The 14,926-nt window shown below is 40.6% G+C and overlaps 1 protein-coding gene across 2 annotated transcripts in view; it reads left to right on the top strand.

Moving 5' to 3' along the window:
* tnk2a (tyrosine kinase, non-receptor, 2a) overlaps positions 1–14,505 on the top strand; it is a 38,846-nt gene extending 24,341 nt beyond the window's left edge. For both annotated transcript variants that reach the window (XM_030079290.1, XM_030079289.1), the window contains exons 16-21: positions 102–305; positions 1,395–2,056; positions 3,683–3,818; positions 5,811–5,906; positions 6,039–6,166; positions 12,019–14,505. In XM_030079290.1, the coding sequence (XP_029935150.1) occupies positions 102–305; positions 1,395–2,056; positions 3,683–3,818; positions 5,811–5,906; positions 6,039–6,166; positions 12,019–12,025 (1,233 nt within the window). In that variant the 3' untranslated portion in view covers positions 12,026–14,505. The remainder of the gene's footprint in view (positions 1–101; positions 306–1,394; positions 2,057–3,682; positions 3,819–5,810; positions 5,907–6,038; positions 6,167–12,018) is intronic.
* The last annotated feature ends 421 nt before the right edge of the window (positions 14,506–14,926 follow it).

Genomic DNA, 14,926 nt, shown 5'->3' with positions numbered 1-14,926 from the left:
GATCGACATAACTTAAAATATTTCCAAATAAGGCTTTGCAAATGTCCTTCGAGGTATTTCTTCTGTTTCTAAATTCTTCTATCTGTCTGGCCCTGCCCTAGGACACACCCTCCATTTTGGACTGGCCCCTCCCACTGCCGGCTTACGATGAGGTTACTTCAGAGCTAGAGGATCAATCGGAGGACCAGGAGGTGCGTTCCATCAACAGGGGATTGGCTGAAGAGGCCTCGGCCCCGCCCAAAGGCTCAGTGGAGGGCAGGAGTGAGTCACAGTCAGCTGATCTCTTCCAAGAGCTACAGCGAGAGGTAATGACCTTGCAGCAGTATCTAACACCACAATGCCTTTCCTCTTTGCAGATGATACCAGCATTTTTGTCTCAAATAGAAATTTAACAACTCTCATCAGAGACCTAAATCACGATCTTACGAATTACTCAACATGGTTTCAAACAAATAAACTTTCACTAAATGTTAAGAAGTCGAATTTCATGCTTTTTACTGGGAATAGGAAATATGACAGTGAACAAATTAAACTTCATATTCATAATGAAGAAATAGTTAAAGTTTCAACAACATGTTTTTCGGGCATTCTAATTGATGATAAACTCTCTTGGAGAGAACAGGTTGGCTTTGTCTGCAAAAAGGTCACAAAATCGCTTGGGATTTTAAGAAAAATAAGAGATTTTGTACACAGTTCATGTTTTCTTACATTATATTATTCTTTAATTTATCCGTATCTAACATACTGTAATATCGTGGGGGCAAGCACATTTCCAAGTGCACTTCTCTTTTTTAAATTGGAACTCTTAACTATCTTTGATATCAATGTTCTTCAAGTCTGTACATTTGTTTTTTGTTATTTTGTCAGTAATTCTCAATTCCATAATTATTCAACTCGACAAGCCAAAAATCTTCATCTTCCACTTTCTCAAACATCCTGTGGTCAATTCTCTATTAAATATCGTGGTGTTATTATGTGGAATAACTATGTACATTTAACTGATTCTTCTCTGTCATTGTCCATATACAAAAAGAAACTTAAAAATGCTCTTCTGTTGATGTTTCTTGATTTAGAAAAATAGAACCACTCTATTTTTTTTCTTTTTTTCTCTTTTTTTTCTCCTTTTCTTTTTACATGATATTTTCAACTTGAACATTTAATATGTATTTGTGAGTTTTGTATTGTGTGTATTTTAACATTAGTATATTTCTTGGGTGTGGTTTTCATATGAGCCTCTATAGGTTTCTGACCACACCTCACACATATTTTTCTTGTTTTTTGTTGTTGTTGTTGTACACACATTTTCAGATACTAGAAATGCATACATACTTAAATCTGTTGGTATGCGTAAATGTCATTCTGTATTGATACTCTGCTCTGTCTCTGCTGACCAGGTGATGGTGAAGCTGCAGGTTCCCATGGCGACAGGCCGCTCCCTCCCCTCCTCCCCCCTCCCTGTCCCCCTGGCACCTGTAGGCCCCCACAGACAGATCTACCTGCCCACGCCCGCCTCCTCCTCCTCCAACTCCTCCTTCCCTTCTTCCTTCGAGGACAAGCCCGTGCTGCCGCCCCGCACCCCCGTCCCGCCTCTGCGTCCGTCCAAGCAGACGCTGGGCTCCCGCTCCCCTCGCCCGCACGTGCGCACCAGCTCCATCTCCCTGGGCGACGAGGACACGCCCCCTCAGATCCCACCCAGAGACCACGCCTTCTCCCAGCCAGGCTCCCGCTCCTCCTCCCCCCTCCCGCTGGTGCCGCCCCTGTCCTCCTCGCCCCTCGCCCTGCCCCCTCCTCCCCTCTCCGTCTCCCCTCGCAGGGCGTCCGGCCTCCTAGGCCCCCTCCTGTCCTCCTCCAACTCCCCCTCGTCCTCCTCCTACTCCTCCACTCCTCCCACCACCTCACAGGCTTTGCAGCTCGCAGCCCCAGGCGCCTCCTCCTCACCCGGCTCCTTGCTGGAACCACTCTCCTTCCGGGAGGGGCGGAGTCTGACCTCACTGATTGACAGCTCCCAGAGTTCTGCTCCCGCCCCCCTGCCAGAGCGCCCAGCTTTTCTGGAAAGGTGTGTCACTGGTATCAAACACTCCTCCCATGTCCTCCCGCTCCATATATGACCATTAGCCTCACATGATGTGATGGATTGCAAAATATTTTAAATTTTAGTCAGTTATAAGAGAAATGAGAAATTTTGGGAAGACTTTATAATAACTAGCTGTAAGAATCTGTGAATCTGTCATTACTGAACATTACATACACACCACTGTAAGCATTAGTGAATGATAAACATGTTATTTTTTAAACATTGTAAAACTTATGTTTATGTGTTACTGTGAATAACAAGTGACTTGTAAGCCATCAATACACATTCCTTTTCCCTTCAAATGGTTAAAAACGGTCCTTATAAATAAACAACCATATTTGTGTTTGAGTTGGGTCTCATTTTTATAATCAGAAATACATTTATGAAGTTTAAAAAGTCAACACAAGTTAAAAAAAAAAACAAAACTTAAAAACTTAAACAAAAACTTAAATCACTTCTAAGTGTGGCACAAAGTTGTTGATAATTAATATGGACCACTGATATTCACATTCCCCAAATTCAATTTTTGTTTCACTTTTCTAAATCTAAAACATCAAAACAAATTTATATTAACTAGTCATCAATTTTCTGGATTAATTATCTGTGAAATCCTCTGAAATTTTTCCAAACTAACTATTTACACCAACTTTAAGTCAAACTTTTGTTTAGGCTTTAAACAGAGAGTAAATAAGAACGATTATTTTACATTTTTGCCCCTGCCTCAGCTCGGGAGGCTGAAGTGAATGTTCCTCTGTTACAGGAACCTTTTTAATTATTATTTAATTTTATTTTTTACTCAACTGGATTGGTTTAGTTTCCACACATGCAGTTGAAACTGTGTTTATTTGCACACTCCCAAATCAGAGTTCATTTTTTGAATGTATATCGGTATTGAAATTCTGCTTCGCGTCCCACAGGAAGCAGGAAATACTTTGAAGCTTTATTTTATTTTATTTGTTTTTCCAGTGTGTTTTGTATTTCGGTGTACTGACTGTGTGCTACTATTTTTGGATGGTTTATGCTACCGTGCTCATTGTTGTTGTGGGTGCTTTTCTGAGGTTAGCGCTCTGTTTGTATGAAATTTTTATGATCCCTAAGTAGAAAAAAGACAAAGCCAAAAGTTCTTGTATGAACACATTAGGGCTTAGAAGAGTTTTACACAGAATTTCGATCTCACAAAAACAGACAGTAAATTCATTAAACAGGGCTCTGTTCCTCGCACATGGGTAAGCAAATGATCAAAAATAAGTTTGTTAACAGTTTGTCATAAACTCTGGAAAAATGTTGTCTGACTTGTTACCCCAGCACCCGCTCTTCAAACTCAAACCTGCACAAACGGAGGCTTTTATAAGGCCCTTAAAAGCTGAAGACATCCATGAACTCACTTCCAGACATCCTCAGAAACAAGCCAATAGATCAAAGTGTAACATCAAATTGACATCATTTCCACTGAGTACTAATGCAGCATCATTCCAACGCTTATATCCAATTCTTTTCTTCATCAGCTATGATAGAATAGGCATTGCATTGATAAATACAATAGAATAAGGTAAATTTGCATTGTTTTGCTGTAAATGGATGAAGTGTGTCCGTGTTTTTGTGAATCAGATACGGAGCGGCCAACATGGCGGCGGTCAAGCCCATGATGCAGCAGCCAGGCGGGGGCAAACCCAACTCCTCCTACAACAACAACAACGGGCGAATCGCAGCTCCCAGCATGCAACAGGAGCAGAGCCTCTCACAGGTGAGCGAGAGGAAAACAACAGTGGATGTGCGACATGACGTACATTTTTTTCCTCCTTTTTCTTTTTTTCCCAGTAAAGTTTGAATATCATCAGAGAGAGCATCACTCCATATGCCAAGATTAATAAATAGAAAGTCAAATTTAGCGGTGACAGTGGTGCAGGGATACAAGAAGCTATTCAGTAGTATTCAGTATCCAGTAGCTATTCAGACGTTTTTACTTGTTTTTCCACTGTCAGGATGGTTCGTTATAATATTGTTACTTGAGGATTAATGGCAAATTTAAGCCAAATATCATTATAACTTCAAAATTCAACGTATTTCTCTTAACTGTGACTGTTGATTTTTTTTTTTTTTTTTTTTTTTTTTTTTTTTTTTTTTTTTTGTTAAAGCAAAAGCAGTCTCCCCTCTGTGAGGAATAATGACATAAAATAAAGGAAAGAATTCCACTCAACTGAATCTTGCAAAAAGACTTAGGGCTCTAGTTTCGCAGACCAGGCGAGGCGGGGGCGTAGCACAGATGCGCTTCGCCAACTGGGTGTGGCCAGGCAGATTTTCCAAGTTTGGCACGCCGTTCTCGGTGGCGCAAGTACTCCGCCGTCCCTCCTACCGGCGGAGGGGAGGAGAGAAGGCGTGGAGTGGGTTTGACACAGCCGATTCACATTTAACCAATCAAATGAGCCCCTGTCCTTGCCTTTAAAATGCGCTGCGTGAAGGCGTAATGAAAGTTTACACAGCTGACATGGAGGTCTGTTGCCGCAGGCGGAGCGGAGCTCAGGAGACCGGCGCGGAGCGGAGACCGGCGAGCAGTGCGGACACGTCACCAAAACCTCACAGGCAGGCTTCCGGAATGTCAGACACATGAACGATGCAATAAATACCGGAAAAAACACTATTCAATGCTACGATCACAATCAGCACATACATATATCTCCATATCAACTGTCCCGTCACAACTGATGTCAGATCAAAGGAGATTGGCACCGTTTGTGCTGATTGTGAGGTTTTGGTGATGTGCGCCAGCCAGCCAAACTTCCACTGCGCCGGCTCCGCTCCGCCTTGTGCTGAAAGTAGACGTGGTTTCAGATGGCGAGCTTTTGACGCACCTTGGCGAAGCCTTTTGGCACGAAACTGTCACTGCGCCAAGCTGAATCTGTCGGCACCTCCCCCTGCTGCGCCGCCACTCCCATCTCAGCGCACCTCGGTCTGCGAAACTTGGAAACTGTCCGCCTCTGCCGCTTCGCCGGTCGAAACTAGCTCTGCGCGGGGTTCGCCTCACTGCGCCACCCCGCGCTGCGCCGGGAAACTAGAGCCCTTAGATTTATTTATTTCTTGACATTTCTGCATAATTGGTCTTGTCATTAGAGGTTATTCAGATTTCATTGTGACACTTCAAAGAAAATGTCCCACATGGGGGTTCACTGTTACTGTCAATTAAAGGCATATATAGTCTCTTGTAATGTGAATTCTGTCACACTTCATGATGAATTGTAATATTGACCTGCTGTTAACCCTATAAAGCCTGAACTATGAAAGAATTGGCAGAAAATTCAAATTTTTTGAAACTGAACCCTTTATTTAGTCTAGTTTATATATATATATATATATATGTATATAAAAAAAAATCAAAAAATATGTTATTACACAACCTTTCTGGTGTATGATATATGATATGTATTTGAATGGTATGGTCCAGGGTGAACAGTGTTCAAAGGTATACAACAGTATTTTGGTCAAGTATTGATTAAACTGAAAACGAAAAACGGAATTGAAAATGTGTATCATTTATGATACAAATGGCTTTATAGGGTTAAAATAAGTGAGGAAGTTTTGAAATAAAACTCTAAACCTGCCTTGGCTCACACGCCACAGGTGAGCCCAAAAAAAAAAAAAAAAGTACATTTTGGACACAGCACACACAGGTGCACATGGGTACACACACCGCTTTCTGTCTCCGTGTGTATTCACCATGCATGTTCGGCGTGGCTGACAGGTGCAGGGAGCGGTGCACGGTGTGACGGTGGAGGAGTGTCAGGCCGCCCTTCAGAGTCACAAGTGGAACGTCGCTCAGGCCATATCCCATCTGAAGGTGATCCATCTGTCTGCCTGTTGATCTGTTATGAAGAAACTCAGCTTATGCATAATGTTCCCCACCCTGAAAGGACTGTAACTATGTGACTGTGTGTGTGTGTGTGTGTGTGTGTGTGTGTGTGTGTGGCAGGTGGAGCAGTTGTTTCGGCTGGGGCTGCGGTCCAGAGCGGAGTGCCAGGAGCTTCTGCAGCGCTGTCAGTGGAACCTGGAGCAGGCCAGCACCCTCATGCTGGACACCTACGGACCGCACCGCAACAGGTACACACACACACACACACGTTCATCTTGTCTGGGGCTCTTACATGACCAAGCTGTGAGAGTTTTTGTTGTACAGTTCACAGGGATTTCAGGCGATATACAGTGGTGGAAAAAAGTTTTCGGACACCCCATGCATTTGTGAAATATTGCATTAAGAATCACTCTTAGGTCTTCAAGTGCAATTTCTTTTAGTACAGTCACAGCCAAAATACTAAACAAATCCTAAAAAAAAGCCATTAAAAACTTAAAATTGATTGGTTCCATAAAAATACATAAGAAATTTTGAGTATTGGGTCATTTTGGTACCAGTGATGAAGGTCGTTCTTTTTATTAAAAGACACAATTTTTGTTGCCAAGCTCCGTGTCTATATAAAGCCAGCACATTTGAAACTTCTTCAGACACAAAAATGGCTAAAACAAGGAACCTAACGCAGGAAACACGCCTGAAGATAAAGATTCTCAGCCAGGAAGGGTACAGCTGCCGCCAGATAGCCAGGAAGTGCAGATGCAGTCCTTCAGCAGTTGGATACACTCTGCAGAAATACAGACAAACCAACAGCTTGGAAGACAAACCAAGATCTAGGCGTCCAAGGGTTTCTTCAGCAAGAAATGACCTCATCCTGATCCGCATGTACAGGCAAAACCGCCGAATGACATCACAGGAGCTTCAGCAGCAGTGGTCAAACCAAACTGGTGTCCAGTGTTCAAGCCGCACTGCACGTGGCCGACTTTTAGATCATGGCTTAAGGTCCTACAAGGCTATCAAGAAGCCCCTGATCAATGAGAGACAGAGGTTAGCCCGGCGTCGTCGGCCCAGGCACACAAGAACTGGACAGCCAGGAACTGGAAGAAGATTCTGTGGTCAGAAGAATTTGTCCAGAATTTAGTTTTGTCGGTTTTTCTTGTAAATAATAAACAAAAAAAATATATAATTTGTATTTGTTTGTATCTGTCTAATGCAGCCACACCTTTTGAAACATAAAAAAGATTTTTCCACAAATATTTCATGATAATATTTGAGATTGTGTAAAATTTTAAGGGTGTCCGAAAACTTTTTTCCACCACTGTAAGTAACTCTGAACTCAGCCAGGTCAACAAAATTGGTTGGAATTACATCGTCACTCCTAATAAACTGCAGTGCAGCTTTCGTTGAAGATGATAGTTCACTTGTTTTAGTGCAATTCAGGCATGAAAGTGCTCCATGAGGCTCATTTCAACAGCAGGAACTCTCCACAGGGACTAGGAACCCTTTTAGGAACTGTCTGTGTTTCTGCAGGAACCAGAGTCCAAATGTAGTTCCGGTACTTTTTTTTTTTTTTTTTTTTTTTTTTTTTTTCCCAGAAAAAGTCCCCCCAAAAAAGTTGGCTTTTCTCTAAAAGTGTAAAAGTAAAAAGTGTCAGTAATCTGTCAACAAGGAGGTTCAAAAACGCTTATTTGCCTAATTTTCGCAGATCTTTACACCGCAGTAGAAACACAGACAGCAGGGAACTGAAGTATTTTTTTAGTTCCTTGAAAAGTCACCATGGTAACACTTTACCCAGGTCACTTGGGTGGACATCTGGCTTTTGTTGCAGTAGTGCAGTTAGTGTTTCCCCGGTCCTGTGTTAACCAACCGAAATTAACCAAAATATTGCTGTTGCCCAGTTGTGGACAGCAGCATTTTGCAGCAGCAGATCAATATTGGAAAAGTGGAGCAACAACAGACGTCAGTATTTTTATGTGTTTCCACAAGCAGACATGAAATGTTGTCGTCGGCTCGTGTTTCCAGAAGAAGCCGATCTCATTGTTACTCCGCGTTTGTCCCAACTCATCCTGGCAGCACCAGCAGCTCTGCCCGGCAGCTGACAGATGTCGGTGTGTTGGTTTGTTTCAGTTCGGTCTGATTATGTTCTCCCGTAATGAAGCGTGCCGTGGTCCATTTGGATCCACGCAGCGTCCTGAGCGCTCACATGGACCACGGTTTGTGTGTGTGCTCCTCCCCGGGCTTTGAATGCGTGTCCAGACTTTTTCAAACAAACAAAGTAACAGCACTCGCACCTTGGTTTGATTAAAAGGGACCACACCATTCAGATAAATAGATAGATAGATAGATAGATAGGTATACTTTATTGATCCCAGACTGGGAAATTCACACATTACAGCAGCAGCATCATCAATAAAAACAAAAACAAAAAATTAAAAATTAAAAATTAAAATAAAAAGTATATACAATACAGACTAAATATGCGAAATATATACACTAAAGGCAATAAGGGCTAAGTATATACAATAAAGTAGCCTGAGAATATGAGATGTTTAAGTGTTGAAATGTAAGAAATGTAGGATACACTGATGAAAATAATAAATATGAAAAATACAAATACAGATAATAGATGGTGTTCATTCCTTCACACAATCAGTTTTAGAAATTAAATTCGATCTCAGCCCCAGTTTGTATTTATTAAATGATACACTGGATCTTCAGCTAGACCGGAAAAAATGCAGGATATTAGTTATGATCACATACTTCGTTGTATACTTTTACTTTGGAAAGATGATTCCCCTCCAACTTTCAAGTTCTTTTTGGATCAAATGTCAGTGTTTTTACCACTGGAAAAATTAACTTTGGAAAAATACAACTGTGGCCATATTTTTCAAGAATTTTGGTCTCCATTATTTTCAAAATTGGAGAACTTTTCCAAGGGGGACCAATGATTATCTCTAATTTAGAACTTGTACCTTGCCCAGATGAATTGACTTTAACATAAAATATACACCATGTGAATGTACTGTATGAGAAAATAAGCATGTGCTGTATGTATGTATATACAGTATGTGTATGTATGTGTGTATGTATATCTATCTATCTATCTATCTATCTATCTATATCTATAGATATATACAGTATATATATATATATATATATATATATATATATATATATATATATATATATACATACATACATTTGGAGAGAGTTTATTGATATCACTGTTGCTGCCATTTTTTATTTATTTTATTTCATTTTATTTTATTTTATTTTATTTTATTTTATTTATTTTTTTTGTTTGTTGTTTTGTTTTTTGTTCTCCCTCAATGTATTTGTCTGATTTTGTACTTTTTATTTATTTATTTATTTTCTGTTTTGTTTCCCTAGGGACTAATGGGGAGGGTAGGAAATAACATGGGTAAAAAAAGAAATTGTACAAATTACTGTTACTGATGTTGTATCAGAGCCAGAGGTCGCGTTAACCGAATATTTTCCGTCATTGACGGTTTTTTTTAAACGGTGACGGAAAAATCTGAAGGCCATCTGTCATTTTGACAGATTGAGTTCACACCCCTGACCACTTGGTGGCAATGACAGAGCTGATAGCAGTCCGGGGCAGTGCCAGTTCTCCGGCTTACCGGTGTGACTGCGAAAAAAAAATCTGGGTTCGCCCAGCTTTATCTAACAGACATATCTCTGGATCCAATAGAAGTGCAGCTTTCGTTCTCAACCACACTAACAATAGGCCTCGTAGCCAATCAGAAGTAGGGCGGGGGCGGGACTTGGGTGTTGACAGTGAGGCGCTCCATGTACCGTCCAAAGTGAGCCTCGTCAGCCTTCAGTGACGCACATAGGCATATATGTCTATGTTGACGCACTGCAACCCACAGGATGGACCGCAGGTTAATGAAGCCCGGGGAAGACAGCAAAGACGTCTCTTAAACCGATGATGTCGGCGCCGACAGGATTCGGCATGCCTACTCTACATATATTTATCTCCTAGACCGTTTATGACACACAGAAACTTAAAAAAACATCTAAAACCGGAAAAACGGAGCTTTGCACCTATATACAGTGCCATTACGGTAACTCCTTAGGACTACTGACACTTCAACCGTCCAATCACAGAAGAGTTCTGAACCCATGGTGCGACCGAAAAAAAATGAGACGGTTTCTGAGAGCAGAGAACCGGAGCTTTCCGATGGTGTGCGAAATCACTCAGTCATTGCACAATTCTGACAATTCTACAACCATAGAAAGCAAAATAAATCAAGGCGGATTTAGTTTAATTGCAGGGTTAATAAGAATAAATGGCGATGGGCTTGGAATGGCAATAGATAGTTACAAGATAGTTAATATTTCAAATAATGTATATATGTTATATGATGAAATTTGCCGCATTCAAAACGTCGCGGCAGTTGAGTGGCAGAAGTTTCTTTAAAAAGATATGGTTTGGATTTTCTGTTCAGCTAACTTTGGACTGAATATTAATTAAAAATGAATGAAAATGAAATGCTATTGAATATGTCCTTATCATTTAAAAAATTAAAGTGACTGGTAAAAATAGATTATGAGGGGATTTTTACGACCCTGTCAGTCAAAATGACAGACAACGAAAAAGTGTAGCGCGACCTCTGATCAGAGCGGACATTTTTTTGTTGCGGAATCATTGTGAAATAAAAAGATGAAGAAAAAAAAAATGGTCCACACAAGGTTGGTTTGGTGTGCGCTCAAGCTCAAATGGTTTCGTTCTCACCTGCCCAAATCACTCAAACGTAAAGACGCTTAGGGGGCTTTCACACCTGCCCTGCTTGGTCTGTTTTAATCCAATCATGGCTGGATAGGAGCAGGTATTCGAACACCGGTGTGGACAAAACAACTGAACCATGTCTTGAAGAAACCAGGACTCTGTTGCCATTGAACCATAGTACAGTTTGTAACGAGTGAAAACATAATCTGACCTAAACTATGGGACGTGAACCAAAAGAACCAAAATCCTCTAGAAATATGAGCTGATAACATTTCATGATTACATGTGGAAACACACAAAAACACCAAGGTCTACTTAGCTCTGCTGTGGGTGCTCCATTGTGCCAGTATCGCTCTGTTGTTGGAATAAGCTGTTGCACACACATGGGATTTTACAAGGCAGTTTCCTTTCTATCCAATAGCCTGCGTGTTATTTGCTTACACATTTTGGTTCAATTGGTTCACAACACAGTGCTATGTGAACACTGACTCGACCGAATGCAACAAAACAGCAAGTTCATAACTAAATTGGACCAAAACAAGTAAATACGCATGATGCAAAAAACACAGACGGAATCTCAAAATTTGGCAATTAAAATGGAGGCATCTGTAAAATGTGGAATATTGCAGAATTTGCCAATAATGTGGATGCAATTTACAAAAATCAGGTTTATCCCTACCATCGTTTTTCGCATTGCCTAAGCTGAAAGAACAGAAAAAAAAAACTATCCTGTGTGTTTTGATGTCATTTACGTGCATGCTGCTGCAGCTTCTATCCTCTGACTGCTGTTTGTTGGGACTCAACCCCTCTCTCACACACACACACACACACACACTGAGGCAGTACATTTGCGAGAAGAGCGCATCACTTCAACAAACTCGCAGCAATGCAGTGACATCGTCAGCTTCAGCACCATTGGAGCTCTTTCTCTGAAAAAAATAACAAAAAAAAAAAAAAAAACGTGCAACAAATTCATTGATATCGATTAAATTATGGCTATTTTCTTTCCGATTTGTGGAAATTTTGTGCAACCACCACATGATTAGATGCTTTTCTGATGACAAGCTGTTGCTTAAAGTTTAAAACACAGAATTCAGGAAAAAACAAAAGCAAAACAAAAAAAAAACACAGAATACTGGGGAAAAAATAAAAGAGAATCTGGGGGAAAAAAAAAAGAAAAGAAAATGGATTTCACCCAAGAAAGCTATTTGGGACCAGTTCACAGGGCTGGACGACGGCAGGAACATGGATCTTGTTCCTGCGGTGGAAGCTCTGGTCTGAAAGGCTGTTTGCTCTCTCTCTCTCTCTCTCTCTCTCTCTCTCTCTCTCTCTCTCACTCTCTCTCTCTCCCAGGAAGTGACAGCAGGAAGTCGGAGCTCCAGCGTTACTGACGTCATCCAGGCCTGCGACCCGACCGAATGACTCATCGCATAATAAAGCCGGGGACACAGCGATGCTCCCTGATGGCGTTTCTCACTTTAAGTACTGTGAACCCCGGACTCCGCTCCCACCTGTGTCACACACATGCATGCTCATTATTAGCCAATAGAGCAGCCTGTTGAATGAGTCACACTATTTACTTGAACAATTGATATTTATGAGGTTTTTAACATGGGTAATGAGAATTTATGTCGCCGCTGACAGCTAATGCAAACTTTCATTGGTGCGGGTGTGTGTGTGTGTGTGAGAGTGGCGCATATGTGTGTGTGTTTGTCGCAGGTGCTTGTTTGTGCGTGTACAAATGCGTGATTACATTTATGTACAGACACTGTAAATGACCATGCCTTCCACTGTTAATGAAGTGAATTACGATCAGGGAAATGCGAGTTAATAACGCGGGTTTATTCATGTTATGTTCATGTACAGCTGCACTGATACGATGCTGTATTGTATACAACACTTTATCGAGTGTGTCGACACACAGGCAGATATTTTTGAGGTGCATCAACTGCTGGTCAGAAAAGGAAAAAAAAAAAACAGATTTATCTAGTGAATGAGGTGAGCATTAGTATTAAATGGTGCAATAGCATATTATTAAAGTATAATAATTAATGTATCCTATGTGTCTTAAAGTTTTTCAGGCTTTATATATGCACGCTTTCTGACTTGTTTGGATCAGAATTTTCCACGTGGTTTTCTTGTCTCAGTAACAGGGATAACTGTAGATGATAAGATGTCAAAGCAAATGAAGAGATTCCCTCCAAAAAGAAAAAAAAAAAAAAAAAAAAAGATATTCATCATTTGGAAAAATCTAGCCTTACAAATCTAATGAGTGCATGTGAACGTTGGGTACCAATTAAATATAATAAATATAAAAATAATAAGATTAACTTTATAAATGGTTTAAGAATGGTTTATAATTGATTGTTAATCATTTACAAAGTGTTTACAACCCAATAAACAACCTGATTATAAACAGCTTATTATACAGTTTTCAATATGGGCTCACTATTTGGCTGAGACTTAACAGAATAGATGCTGTGCCGCAGTGACTTGATCTTGCCAAATAGTGAGCCTAAATCATTACATGAAAACTGTGTTATAACTCATTTATGGTTGTTTACTGATGATTTCCAATGTGTTTATGAACTTAATATAATCCCTTCTTAAACTGATAATAAAAGTAGTCTTATTGTGAAGTGGCACTGAATATTGAATCAAATTGTTTTATAAGGATAGTTGGCGCTTAAATTCTTTGCTGGCGAAATGGCAACAACTTTTAGAGTTGATCCTCCATATTGTAGGCATATTTAAAGGAACAGTTCACCCAAAATACAATAACAGATATCACTTATGCAATCTGCAAGATTCGCTTTGCTGGTGTTGTCTTTGTCTTTGTCTTGAGCTGTTGAGGTTTTCACAAGTACATTTCTTGTACTTTGAGCTCCACAAATGAATATATACATGCAGCCCCTACTGTATAGAAGTGAAGGGAGAGCGACTGGAAACCTCAACAAATCACACAGAACCTGTCTGGGTGGATTAATTGCACTGGGCGTATGTGGGAAAATAACTTTTGTGTATTTTGGGTGACCTGTTCCTTTAAATTTCAGCTTTTTTTTTTTTTTTTTTTGCTGTTGTTTTTCCAAAAATGGATATGTACTGTTTTGGAAATGAACTCTGCATATGTTTAAAAAGACTCTGTATGATAATCATAAACACATGCTGATATGCAGATATTAACCTCTGACCCAAGCAGGTCAGGCTACTGCAGTGTGTGCATGTGAGTATGTGAGCGTGTGTATGAGAGTGTGTGTGTGCACTTACCTAAGCATAGCCAAGAGAGAGAGAGCATGTGTGTGTGTGTGTGTGCACTTAGCATTGTAATTATTGTTCTCTCAGATTAATGGCACAAATCCATCTTCATAGTGTGTGTGCACGTGTTGAGCATGTGTATCAGGCTGGAAAATGAATAACAGCCTCTGACCAAATGCTGTTAAATTTGGCTTCGGCTGGCGAGGGTGTCCCGCCACATTGGCAGGTAACCAGGCGCCATTAGCGTGTTCCCCTCTATTCCAAACAAACAAATAAATAAATAAATCTGTCCGGTGGAATTCAAATTGAAAACGACAGGCGAGTTTTAGAACACACACGATGGCAGATGGACGAAGATATTTCCTACTCTTGTGTGTATGTGTGTGTGTGTATGTGTGTGTGTGTGTGTGTGTGTGTGTGTGTGTGTGTGTGTGTGTGTGCACATGGGTGTGTGTGAGCCTCTCCCTCAGTGGCTCAGCCGTTAGCTCCTGTAGTCAGGTTGTTGCAGCTTTCAAGCGCAAAATGCAAACATGGCCTCCACTATTTTCTATAATAAAGTGAGAAGTGGATCCGTCTCATCTCAGACCTGCTGCTGTGCTGTCTTTATTTCCTTAAAACATACACACACACACACACACACACACACACACACACACGTCTTTTCTCTCACATGAATCTCTTTCACACGGCTGTAAGTGTAGGAACTAGCACAGGCAAGGCAAGGCAAGTTTATTTGTATAGCGCAATTCAACACAAGGTAATTCAAAGTGCTTTACAGAGACATTAACCTTTTATCGGGCGAGTGACTATTTTTGATAATTTCAAAAATTTTACATATCACGCCTATCCCCTGTCTCAGTTAGCTCAATAATCATTTGGTCTTCACCCAGCCAATCAGCAAAGATCGCTCTACATCCCAGGTCACATGATTGTGGCATTTGACCAATCTCATTGGCTTTGATTTTCTATAGGAAAATGAAAATTTTAGAAAAATGTTATAAAAGTA

The sequence above is a fragment of the Myripristis murdjan genome, chromosome 20, assembly GCF_902150065.1.
Source record: "Myripristis murdjan chromosome 20, fMyrMur1.1, whole genome shotgun sequence".
Lineage (NCBI taxonomy): Eukaryota > Metazoa > Chordata > Actinopteri > Holocentriformes > Holocentridae > Myripristis > Myripristis murdjan.
This window is presented reverse-complemented; position numbering and strand designations above follow the sequence as displayed.